This window comes from Halyomorpha halys, unplaced genomic scaffold (genome assembly GCF_000696795.3).
Source record: "Halyomorpha halys isolate HHAL.00 unplaced genomic scaffold, Hhal_1.1 Scaffold369.1, whole genome shotgun sequence".
Taxonomy (NCBI): Eukaryota; Metazoa; Arthropoda; class Insecta; order Hemiptera; family Pentatomidae; genus Halyomorpha; species Halyomorpha halys.
Window position 1 is genome coordinate 30,324 of NW_027106340.1, and position 13,855 is coordinate 44,178.

The following is a 13,855-nucleotide window of genomic DNA, read 5'->3' on the forward strand; positions in this document are numbered from 1 at the left end:
AACGCGGGCAAGGAAAATGGATAAAAGTGGAGAAAATAAGGGGGAGAGAGTAAAATAAGATAAAAGTAAAATAAAGGGAAAGAGTAAAATAAAGAAAGGGGAAAGAAAACAAAAAAGAAGAATGAAAACCGACCTGTTCGCTGAAAGGTTGTGCGCCTAATGGTCGCAGCGCAAAAGTGGTGAAACTTAGAATACTTGTTTTTAATATAGTTTAAAATCCGAGCCTAACCCTTGACTTTGGTCCAGGTAGGTGAATAATTCTGGCAATAGTCAAGAAAGTTTGAAATCCTAAAATAATAATGACAAAGGTTCAGGAAACTCAAATATTTAATGCTGATACTATCAAATGCTGTATACATGCATCTTTCTAGTGACGCCTGTCCAAACCCAAATCCACAAGATCAATCTTTATGCTATCCCCCCACATATGATTCAGTCTATCCCTCAAACATTTACCTGTAAGATCAGTATTTTTAATGGATTACCTAATATATGATGGTTAAGTAAGTCAAGAAGGCTGTAGAAATGAGAATAGAGAGACAAAATACCTGAAGGGTGAACAAAAGGGCCTCTTGCCTCGGCGTTGGAAGAAGACGGAAGGTTCTCAAGACAGTTGTAATTATTTCCTTGAAGGTGAAGTCCAGCGTTGAAGAGACTATTACAGTGGGTATACTCATGTTTTATATTTGTGGCAGGAGAAATAGAGTTGCTATGGACTAGTGTAGGTTTTCATGCAAAACATAAAAGGAAGTGAAAAAGAGAACTATTTGGAACAAATGTTAAGGGGTATCCGATATTTTCGGTTCCTTTTTTGATTTGTATAAAGGCGGGGGTCTCATATTCTGTTCCCATCCCTTGCCACGGACACCAGAAGACTCTGAATACTGCAATGCCGCCCCAAACTAAGCATCATGCAAGCTAGGACCTGGCCTGCCCCTAGCATCATGCTAGAGTCCAGGAGATGCTGGCAAGCCACCAATTGAGACAGACCTATTCTTTCATGGTTTTCACAATTTTGCTCACCACACACCTGGACAAGGGAAGCAGCCATAGGATGCAAAAGTAATTGCGACAGCGAGACTTCCAACCCTATCACCAGATAAACCATATTCTGTTATCTATGAGACCATCCCATGTTCTGTTATTATCTTATATAATCAAAATAATTATTCAACTAACACACTAACAACAGTTGCCCCTTCAGGGAATTAATATTTGAATAAAGAAAATATATGCATGTTTTTGACAGAAATGGTCTCACATTTTCAACCACCCCTTTGTTCCACACTAATTATATATTTTAAAAATACAATCGGATACACAAGCAGGTCCCAATGTAAACAGTAGCTAAGGCATTTTTTTTTTTTTAATTTAGTTTGTATCCACGGATAATAACTTGTGATAACACCCTCAATAAGTATAGGAAAACATAGTAATTCAAACTTGTATTTATTTTTAATAATTGATTTAATTTTTTATGTTAATGAATGTTAGTCTAACGATTCCAACTGGTATATTTATTAACTTTTTAGGGATTCATTTGTTCCTAAGCCCTACCACTTTACATGCTCATCTAATTCGCCACTATGATATCACCTGAATCATATTTATGAGGTTACAGTTCCCTTTATTCTATATAGTGTAGCCATCAAAATTCTACCCTTAACACATCCTTCTGAATATTTTATGCAAACTTTATTTTAAAAAACCTGAAAGCGCTGTTTCTCCCTTAATGTACAAAGCCAATTTTCATAACCATCGAGAAATAATTTTTAGGAGTTTTGTAAATTCAAATTTTTGAGTTTCTGGACAGAGATGCAAGGTAAGTAGTTTCAAAATTGAAAAATAACAAGAGATTCCCTTCTTTATTTCCTCACCTAATAAAGTCATTAATGTTTTAGAAAATCTAATTTGATATCCAAAAGTTAATTCTATTTCCAATTCAAATGTGCAATTTATTTTCTGTGTCAATAAACTTTTTTAAAATAAATAAATTACTCTTTATTTTCCAAATAAAAATTAAAATATATTCAATCAGGCCTGTTTTACCTGACTTAACCAGCAATGAAGGCATCTCTATTTGGCATAAGTATTTCTATTAGTGTATTCTGTATTTTTGAGTCAGGTTATTATAAAGATTATTTCTGTGAACCCTCATTGCAACTATCCAGGAACAGGAATTGTGATGTTTTATGTAATTTTTGTTTTATTGCTTATTCATACATTGAATGCTTAAAATAAAAAAAAAAAAATATTGTATTGTTATTTCTTGTAGAGATGGAATACAAGTACAAATCACTTCTTATTAACATGGCCACAAGACACATAATTGTTCATGTACATAATGCAGATAGTATCGAAAACCAGCTGATGAGATTCAGAAATCTAGACATTGTGAATTTTTTCATACTTGGAGGATTGTCAACAATTAAAATGGCTCTTGATACTGCAAGTAAAAAACAGTATTTTGGAAAGAAATTTGCCTGGCATGTAATTACTCAGGTATGTGAAGCGTAATTAAAAGTTCAGAATGAAAGGTAAATAAAATTCTTTATTACCAGATTGTCTCGGTGGGCTACTCGGTTAATATAACAATTATATTTGCATAAACCTAAATTCATTTGCTTTAAATCAATTGTAAAATTCAAACATGAGTGAGAATTAATCCAAGTAAAATATTTTATGTTAACAACCCGATGAAAGTAGCCATAAGAAAATAATCCTGGTACAATTACCCATTTTAATATTGATGATAGCAGTATGATCTCTGACAAGATTTCCATCTTTATCCTTTAAAAAAATCTAGTTTAAGGTTTAAATTAATATCCTTTAAAACTTTTTAGTCTCTTTAGGAAAGAAATTTTATCTTATCTCTTCCGAACTCCTTACTTCCCAGCATCTCTTTTTATTTTGAAACAATGCTCTGGTTATTTTTCTTTTCTGGACATATTCTTCTACAGTTCTCCTTATTTTCCGATTAAGCATCTTTATTCTTGATGAGGTGTTAATAGTTAATAGTTGCAGATCGATATGAGAAGATGGTTGGGGTTGCGGTCATCAAACAAATAAACACAACTATTTCCGGTAACTATGTCTGTTTGGTTTAACATATTTTCTGTACTTGTATGCCTGCTACCTATCTATGATGGCCCCCATTCAATTTAGACGGCATCTTCAAATCTCTTCTCTCTTGCTCTTACCTTATTCACTTTTCTAGACATTCTATATTTATTTTAGTTTATTATCTTTTTTTTTACTAATCTATATTACTGCGTATCTTTTATCCATAGTAACATATGTTTTGTTTGTTCTTGTAGTGTATTTTCACATTTATCATACCAGCCATTTTTACTTCTGCTTAGCTTAGGCCTGATTGTTATAAAATATTGAATAGTAAATGCTTTCACTGCAATATTTCTTAATGTCACATTGATTTTTTTCTTCTTAGGTGTTTTCATGTATATCTTGTGTCAGGGTTTCTTCAAAAAGTCCAGAAACTGCCGGTTCCTTTAACTTCTCAAGATTAAGAGGAGTATTTTTTTTAATTTTAACATATTTCTGTGTCGCTAATTCCTGTTTATATTTTAATCTTATCAGAAAATGGCCTGAGTCTCAGTCAGCAGCTCTAAAACTGCAAACATAATAGACATTGCTAGCATGTCTCCTATTAACGAATGCTCAATTTGGTTCTTGGTATTTCCACATGAGAATTAATTCTGCAAGGGCTGTAGATTCATTGTATAAATAAATAAATAAAAAGTAACCATTAGTAAAATTTACTCAATAACTTCTGTTATTGTAATGTAAACTAGTGTTTACCGATTTAATATCAGCTAAATAAAGTATTGTATCTTTGATAGAATCCTATAGTATAGTAATGTATACAGTCATAGACAAGAGGAAGGGGGTAGTTGGCAGAAATTGTGAAGGAGGCGGGAGAAATCTGTTTTATAGAAGTAAAAATTACTCCACTAACCTTAAAAAAAAAATATCATAAGTACTTATTAATTTAGACTAGACTCCCCTATTCTTTGCCCAGTAGCACAATATTCTTTTTGAATATTTAAACTTTTTGAACTATTTTTCTTTTTGGTTTTATAATTCAATATATTTATTAATTGATTGTGATAATGTGTAATTGAGAGTGATTTATGTCAATAATAACACCAACTACAAATGTTCCGCATTACTCTCAACAAAGTTTATTTTAATTTCCCAACATTTCAGCCTTTAGTCCATTATCGAGAAGACAACCTCAAAAAATGACTTTCACTTATGGGCTGATGAAATATATGTCATACAATAAAAATATATAAACTCGATATATCAACAACTATTTTTTTTTCTTACTAAACACAATAACAACAGTAAAAGAAAAAAAAAAAGCTGTTGATGCATTGAGCTTATATTTTTTTATTATGACATGAGTAATTGGCTCGTAAGTTAAAGACATTTTTTTAACGTATTGTCACAAGTCCACCATACACTCATTGGTAGGAGGCATCCTAGCATTGTCTATTTTGTTTGCACTATAAGAGGTGCTGACTATGACTCAGACCATTTTCTAATGAGATTAAAATATATATAGAAAATAGCGGCTCAGAAATATGTTAAAATTAAAAAAAATACTCCTCTTAATCTTGAGAAGTTAAAGGAACAAAAGTAATACATGAACACACCTCAGAAGATGATATGATTGTAGGAAAAAAGAACAAGATTAATATGACACTAAAAAATATTGCAGTGAAGTACTAACTTTTCCATATTAGATAACAATCTGACCTAAGCCAAACAGAAGTAAAAATGACTGCTATGATGAAGAATGTGAGAATACACCACAAGAATGAAACAAAATATATGGTACAATGGATAAAAGATTCCCAGCAATATAGATGAGTAAAAAGATAAATATAGAATGTCCAGGAAAGTGAATAAGGTAGGAAACAAGAGAGAAGAGATAGGAAGGAGTGGAAAAAAGGAAGAAATATATAAAAAACACGGAGAAACATTCTGATCTGGGCAGAGATGCCATATAAATTGAGTGAGGGCCATCACGTCCAGTAGACAGCATGTATACAAGTACAAAAAATTTGTTAAACAAAACAGAAATAGTTATATTTATATGTTTGATGACCACACCCCCGACCATCTTCTCCTCACATCAATCTACAGTCAAATATTAACACCACATCAAGAATAATCAGAGAATAAGGAGAACTGCAGAAGAATATGTCCAGAAAAGAAAAATAACCAGAGCATTGTATTAAAGGAAAAAGTGACCGATGTGGGCAATTGGCCTTTAGTGAAGGACATTTTTTCAATGAATTGTGACACCTCATTAATTGAGGTTGTCTCCTTGATCATGGACTAAGGATTAAAACGTTGGAAAATTAAAATAAACTCTGTAGAGAGTAAAGTGGTTTATTGTAGTTGTGTTATTATTATATAATCTTTTCCAGTATCAAAATTTATTTCAGTATTTAATCTAGACATATCCTCGCTAAAATATCCTTTTTCCAAAACTTATTATTTAAAACACAATGTCTTGGTACCATCGGCTCACCTGCAGGTGCACTGCAATGTACATTTATTTTATTTAATATTTAGATTGAAATAACTAGTGAGCTTTATTAATAATTACCTAACATTGCCTTCTTTTAAATTATAATTATTAATGAATAATATAGACAGTTAAACCATATCTTAAAATTAAAATAGAAGCAACAGAAATTTTTAAAATAAAACAATTGAATAGAGGTAAGAACAGTGTAAAGTTTGGGGTATCAGATTTAAGGCTAATCCTTATTACAGTTTTGCGACAATGGAGACAAATGATGGACTCTCTTTACTTTAAATATTGTGTTGTAAATTTTAATATATATCTCACAATATTAGTTCTAAATATAACATAATAAATATTGAAAAAGCAGAGAGAGATATCATGTAAATTAATAATTTAAAAGAAGAAAACAATGTTAGGTACTTATTGTAATCACAATAACGATCAAAAGGTACTTTGATCTAAATTTTTTTTTAATTATCTATTTATTGATATTTACAACTGTATTAAAATAAATAGAACCGGTAAATTTTCTGTTAGTTATAAAATGACATGAAATAAACATATGGAGAATCTACCCATTAATAGAACTCCAATTACATTTTTAGAGGGGAAGATCTCGAGGTCATCTCATTTTTAGATATCTAGCAGGATCATCAGGTAATAAAGGAGAAGTCAAGTTAGAAACAAGTGGGTTTGGATGGTTGGGAAGTTTATTATAGAAGGATTGGTATCTGGTTCTGGTCAAATCGGCTACATATGGAACATTGAGGTTCTGACTTGATTTATGACAAAGTAAGGAACATTATGGATTTTGGACTGTAAGGATTAGATAAAAGAGAAATTCGATGGTTTAGTGGAATCCCAAAGCTCAACTCCATATGTCCAGATAGTCCTTATTATTGTCATGTAGATTAGTCTTCTGTAATGAATTGGAAGTTTAAACTGTTTGTCTAGTAAATGTTGTAATAGTCAGAATTGACCAGCAGTTTCTTAGCGTTTCAGTCTTGTATGAGGATTCCAAGTCATCCATTTCTAGATGTAGTCTTAAGTGAAAGATCTGTTCAACAGGAATAAGTGAGTTATAATTAAATAGTACTGTGGGAAAGGAAGTCATGGGTTTACGATGAAGGGTAAATGTGATTTGGTGGGATTTATTTGAATTCTGATCTAATATTGAAAAAAATAAATGTAATTTATATTGCATTACACCTGAAGATGGGGTGATGACCCCAAAACTTTGTAATTTAACTAACGAGTTCTGAATAAATAATACTTTAACAAGTAAAATATTTTCACCAAACCCAAATAAATAATATTAAAAATCTGCCATTCATGGGCATTAAAGAATAAGATTAAATATTTAAAAATATTCAAACATCTTATTTTAACAGGATAAGGGGCAGCTGTCTTGTTCATGCAGCAATGCAACGATACTCTACGTTAAACCTGAACCTGAACCTGGCATGAAAGAGAGGCTGGATGGCTTAAGGAATTCCTTTAACCTTGTTGAAGAACCAGAAATCACATCAGCATTTTATTTTGATTTCTTTCTTCATTCCATCTTAGCAATCAAGTAATTAATGAATTATGTTATTTATTACAAATAAATAAATATTGTCATTGAAATATTAATTTGTTTTTGTATACAGGAATCTGCTTGATGAAGACGATTGGCCAAAAGATTTCAATTATACTCTTTGTGACGATTACAGGGCGGATAGGGAGATAGTCAGGAAAGAAATAGATTTGATGAAAAATCTCAGATTGGTAATGTTGTGAAATTATAAATTATATTTAAGAAATATGGTACTGGTAAATATTTTTTAGTTGTAACAGTTAATTTCTGTTTGCTATTTAAGTAACCATTTTTTAAACTGGACCATCGTCCTTAAATTATATATGCTGAGCTAAAAGATTCCCAAAGTAAAAGCTTTTTTCTTGCAATTAAATGAATTTCTTAAGAAATTGGGTGATGTGATGACCACACCCAGAGCCGGGATTTCCCTAGCTGATGACTTTTCCAAACATTCATATTCCTAAATTCTAATGACACACCACAGGTGTTAATAACCGAAGAGATTTACCTAAAATAAACTTCATTTTCAATAGTTGTTTGCCATCTAGACATTAATATTCAAAGAAGCTACTAAGAGAAATGAAATAAGTGAATTATATATTTTGAGAATGAATATACTTATTTATTTACTTGTAAACAGCTTTGTTAATAGTTTAGGTTAAAAGTTTATCTGTCAGAAATATTTTAGAAGATTTGACCTAACATTTTTTCATGAGATAATTTAGTGAGATACTCATCATTATTAAACAAAACTATATGATAAATTGAAGGATTTTTGGCTCAATAAAAAGTACTATAAGAGGAGAAGATGGGAAAGGGAAGGGAGGGGGTGCGGTCAGCAGAAAAAACTCAAATAAATAAACAAATTATTTATTTGTGCCGACGTTTCGACCTGATTTTCAGGTTTTCATCAGGGCTATAAAAACAAAAAGACAACAACCATCATTCAGAGAGAAAAAATTATAAAAATAAATAAATAAAAAAAAAAAAATTAATATACTAAAAATTTAGAAATATACATAATAATGGAATGAAAATAGAAATTATTTGATTAATAAATATGGACAAAGACAGTATTAGATTGATAACATATTATTTATATACATATAAATGTGGATAATAAATAAATGATACAGTAGATAAGAATATTACATTGATGAGGAACATTAATGTTATTACTATTTATTACTCACATCTATATGTATATAAATAATATGTTATCAAACTACTACTGTTTTTGTCCATAGTTATTAATCAAATAATTTATATTTTCATTCCATTATTATGTGTATTTCCAAATTTTTATTCTATCATTTATTTTATTTTATTTATTTATTTTATAACTTTTTTTTTCTCTCTGAATGATGGTTGTTGTCTTTTTGTTTTTACAGCCCTGATGAAGACCTGGAAATCGGGTCGAAACGTCGGCACAAATAAATAATTCGTTTGTATATTTGTATTTTTTCTGCTGATTTGATTTTGGGTAGTTAGGGAGTTTATAATGGTTTATATCTAGTTCGGGCTGTATCTGTTACATAAGGAACATTAAGGTCTTTATGGATGATTTTATTTATGGCAAAGTAAGGACCATTGAGGAATTTGGATAGTAAGACTGGATACGAGAGGAATTCGGTGGTTTTGTGATGATTGTGTTCGATTCTATATCTCCAGATAGGCCTTATTACAGTCATGTAGATCAGTCTAACATAATAAATTGGAAGTTTTGACAGTTTATCTAGTAAGTGCTGTAGTAGTCGGAATCGACGTAGGAACAACTATAAATCAATTTATTTTAGTAAATTTCATGAAAACTACTATTCCTACGAAAATAAACGTAATAAAGTACTTTATAGCTCATTAAACTAACTTTAATTTAAGTGCTAATAGATATCTATACGTCAAATGGTTTTTCATGAGATATACTGATCTTTCAGTACGTCCATACAACATTTTTATGAAATGCTGCTTTTTAAAAAGGTATACCTTGAGAACTATTGAACATAAATAGCTCTATTAGGGCTATTTTAGCAAATGTACTCTACTTTAAATGATGCTCTCAGATTTTCTATTGTTGTTGGTAGTTGTAAAAATGTAGAGCTCAGAATAAAAGTTAATTAATTTTTAATGTTTTGAAACAGCCGCCATTTTTTATTCCCCCTACCTATACTTGGCAGACTCATCAATTTTGACTAGTAATTATACATAGTTAAAATTGGGGTGAAATAACTGACTTTTTCCTCCTCTTGGGCTCTTGTACTAAAATATTCCTTCCCAGCCTCATGTTATGTGCTGGATTGATTCTGATGCCGTTCCGAAGAGCCGACAAGACTACTTTATTTCTTCTTCACTTATATGGGCATTATTATTAATGAACCGAAATAGCTAAAGCCTCCCACCACTTTTGGACATTTGACATATTCAAATGATAACTATAAAATAATGTATAATAATAATATGTATAGGAAGATGGTCAGGGTTGCGGTCAAAGGAGAAACAAAAATAGTTTACAACTATTGAACTTGTTGAAAACTATTTTTGTTTCTCCTTTGACCACAACCCTGACCATCTTCCTATACATCAATTTTTACGGTCAACTATATATACATATATATAATAATAATTCGTTTGTTTATTTGTGTTTTTTCTGCTGACTGACCCTCCCCCTCCCCCCCGACCATCCTCTCCTCTTATATATCTACGGTCAGCTATCTTCATATCATTAAAAAATACTATAATTTATTTTAAAAATTTAATAATCTTTTCATTAACAGGTATCAGAACCCTATTCATATGCTCCATTTTTATTGGAAAGAAATGGAAACAGTTTTCCTGAATTCGTTATGAAGCTTGAAAAAGTAACGATTGTAAATTCACAATCTGAAAGTGCAGAAAGTATGGGGACGTGGAAAGCAGGATTGATTTCGCCTATTATCCTAAAAGATGCTACTGCCATGAATAATTTTTCAGCAGTTACAGTTTACAGGGTTGTTACAGTGAAGGTGAGTTTGTTTTAAATTTTATCCTTTTGCTGTTTCTTATTTTTGTGGATGTTAAGAATATCTAAGTCCAACAAGGAATGACTTTCTAGACCTTCTATATTGGTTCAGGATGAAAAATTAAATAAATGAATCAGTTATACTAAAAAGTACTTCAGCTATTGCATTATATTTATCTTTAAAAAAATTCTGTATTAATATTAATAAAACAAAAAGAACTATATCTTTTAGCAAAAACCTTTTGTTATCGAGTATGAAGAGGATGGAAGAAAAAAATATAAGGGGTATTGCATTGATCTAATTGATGAAATAAAAACATTGGTGGGATTCGATTATGAAATATATGTAGCTCCAGACAACCAGTTTGGCAACATGGACGAAAATGGAAATTGGAATGGAATGATAAAAGAACTCGTAGACAAGGTAAGAAGGTGATTAATTTAAAACAAATAACTGGATTTACTAATGAGGTGTAGATAGTTGACCATAGATTAATAAGTGAGGAAGATGGTCGGGGGTGCGTTTGGCAAAAAAACAAATAAACAAACAATTAATTATTTATGCCTACATTTCGACCTGATTTTTAGGTCTCCATCAGGACTATAAAATAAAAAGAGATAATAACCATCATTCAGAGAAACATAAAAATAAAAAAAGAAATAATAGACTAACAGATTTGGAAATATAGATAAAAATGAATTGAAAATAAGAAATAGTTAATTAATAACCATGGAATGAGACAGTAGCAGATTGATAACAATGAAAGATGAAATATAATATTGCATAGGTAAGAAGATATGTACATACATAAGATGCGATATGTATAAATATATCTTCTTCATTGTGAAATTTAGGCAGGGTTTAATAAATAAGGACAAAGAGTATGTTTCATAAACGACACCACAAAACTGACTGACTAAGAATGAAGGAAAGCCAAGCAGTCTTATGCCCGAAGCAGTGTTGCCATCAACATTTACTTTTAGTTTTATTTATAAATCAAATAATAAAAATTATTTTCTACGGCATTCTTACCTGTATAATATTATATTTCATCTTTTATAGTTATCAATCAGCTACTACCTAACTCCATGATAATTAATCAACTATTTTTTAAATTTTTAATTCATTGTTATTTATATTTCCAAAACTGTTTGTCTATTTTTTTATTTTTATGTTTCTCTAAATGAAGGTTGTTAATCTCTTTTTGTTTTATAGCCCTGATGAAGAACCTGAAAATTAGGTCGAAATTTTGGAACGAATAAATAATTGTTTGTTTATTTGTGTTTTTTGCTGATCACAGCCCCAACCATCTTCTCCACTTAATTGGATTTATTGTTAATGGTTGAAAAAAATAATGAATACCTCTTTTTTTTTTTAATATTAAATTTAATAAATACAAACGAATATTATGTATTAAAATATAATTTGTGCCACCCTTGATAATTTAATGAATATTTTCATAAATTTATCTACATTTATTTCATCAAAAACTTAATTTTGGTAGTAATGCAACTGTATGATATTTATATTGTTCTTCTTAAATTATATAAAGAAGATATAAAATATGATATCATAATAATGAGTTAATAGTTGGGATGGTCAATATAGTGAGAAGATGGTTAGGGGGGGGAGGGGGTGGTGAGAGTAACATAAATTAGTTTAAAATCTTATTTATTGGTGCAAACGTTTCGGCCAGAATTTCTAGCCTTCATCAGGGTTAAGAACAAAAAACAAGATAAAAACCAATGAGTACAAGGATGTACAGAATGATTAGAAAATAATTTTCTTATTTCTTTTTCCATTATCTTCTTTTTCAAATTCTTTATCACTACCCAAAATAATGAAGTACCTAGTTTTTTCTTCTTATTCAATTAATTTGGCGATGAAAGTGAAAAAATAGTTTGGAGTAATAATACTAAAGGACCCCATGGTACATGGAAGATTAATATAGAGAAAAATATTAAATATAAAAAGAAAGATGGTCCAGGTGTGGTTAAAAAAACTGAAATAGTAGTAAAACTATTTATTATTAGACAATGTTCTGTCCAGAGATTAGCTATAACTAAAATCTCCATGGCAACGACCCTTATTCATGAATGAATCATTGATAAATAAATATTGTATCCATGGCAACTTTAGATATTAGTTTCATAATTGCCCAACTCTTGTTCTATCCCACTTTGCAGGGCTTAGCATGGCTATAGAAGATATAAACAACTAAAATAATCTAACAAAGAAAGAGAGTAGATAACATAAATAAAAGTAAACTAAGATATAGCTAAAAATGAAGTTTAAAAATGTTAACATTTATAAGAAAATGAATGAAGTAAATTAAAGGAAATAAAATTAAAACCTACGGTGAAAAGAATAAATGAATAAGAATTATAAAAAATATTAGACAATTAATGACAATGGAAATAATAATAAATAAATAATAAATATAAAAATATAGTGCATAATAAAGGACAGAAATAAGAATAAGGTTATAAAAAAGGAAAATAATGAACCAAATAGGACACTCTGCATTTTAATTATCTAATACTATTATGTAATTCTTGTTTATTTATACTTTTCACTTTACATCTTATTTTTATTTTCTTTAATATTCTTTGTTCATTTTTATATAGATTTTCGCATTTTCTAAATTAATTTTTAGCCTCACCTTAGTTTATTTTTATTTTTGTTATCTATTTCTCTTATTTTGTTACATTATTTTAGCTGTTTGTATTTTTTTTTTTTTAGCCCTGAGGAACCCATAATAAAGAGTTTATTTTTTATTTGATTTATTTTTACCCTACCTGGACCATCTTCCTGTTATATACTACACATGGTCAATCAATGATGTTCTAAAAATATTAAATATTTCACACGATTTTTTTATTTCTTTTGTTTAAGCATAAAAAATAATTTATAAATTGTATATCTTTTACCAGAGAGCAGAGATTGCCTTAGGCTCATTGGCAGTGATGGCTGAACGAGAAAATGTTATAGATTTCACTGTCCCCTATTATGATCTGGTTGGAATAACAATTTTAATGAAGAAGCAAACGACTGCAACATCTCTTTTCAAATTTCTTACAGTACTTGAAAATGATGTCTGGCTTTGTATATTAGCAGCTTACTTCTTCACAAGGTAAAACATTAAAGTGCTTAATTTATTTTATTATTAAGGTGTTGTTAATTAATTGTTAAGTGAATTAAGGTTACCAAAGCCCTGACGGGATTCTGCATCACAGACAAATTAAATAAATTAGTGGTGATGAAGTATAGTTAAGAGACTAGTGATGTTTTCATACAGGTATATAAAATGGTGCTTAATGAAAGCAATTAAAAATAAGATATGTCAAAGCCATCCAATATTTTTTTTTACTGTGTGTTTTATTGGTTTATTCCATACAGGCTAAAATTAATTATATTCTATGAAATATCTGCAGGACAGTTTGCACAATCCCTTTGTGACTGCTATTATATATTAAGTTAAATATATCAGATTTACTAATATATTGTAATATGCTCTTTTTGTGTAAATAGTATATTTTGATGTATAAAGGGTTTTTAATATGTTTTATTTTATGTATAATTTTAACATTGTTAATTGTTATTTTAAAACAAAAAGCAAGCTAACCAGTTTTCTTTGTCTAAAAGAAATACGTTATTTTTTAAACAAGAAAGATGGCGGTGCACGTCCTTCCAAAGTGTTCGTTGGGTTGTTTGTGTTAA

At 29.7% G+C, this 13,855-nt stretch overlaps 1 protein-coding gene across 1 annotated transcript in view; it reads left to right on the forward strand.

The window, feature by feature from the left end:
• The window catches only part of Ir25a (ionotropic receptor 25a), a 53,547-nt gene that overhangs the window by 18,859 nt on the left and 20,833 nt on the right, over positions 1 to 13,855 (forward strand). Inside the window, exons 5-10 of the mRNA XM_067044678.1 lie at positions 2,276 to 2,502; positions 6,955 to 7,136; positions 7,213 to 7,330; positions 9,911 to 10,138; positions 10,367 to 10,558; positions 13,069 to 13,268. Of these exons, the coding sequence (XP_066900779.1) occupies positions 2,276 to 2,502; positions 6,955 to 7,136; positions 7,213 to 7,330; positions 9,911 to 10,138; positions 10,367 to 10,558; positions 13,069 to 13,268 (1,147 nt within the window). The remainder of the gene's footprint in view (positions 1 to 2,275; positions 2,503 to 6,954; positions 7,137 to 7,212; positions 7,331 to 9,910; positions 10,139 to 10,366; positions 10,559 to 13,068; positions 13,269 to 13,855) is intronic.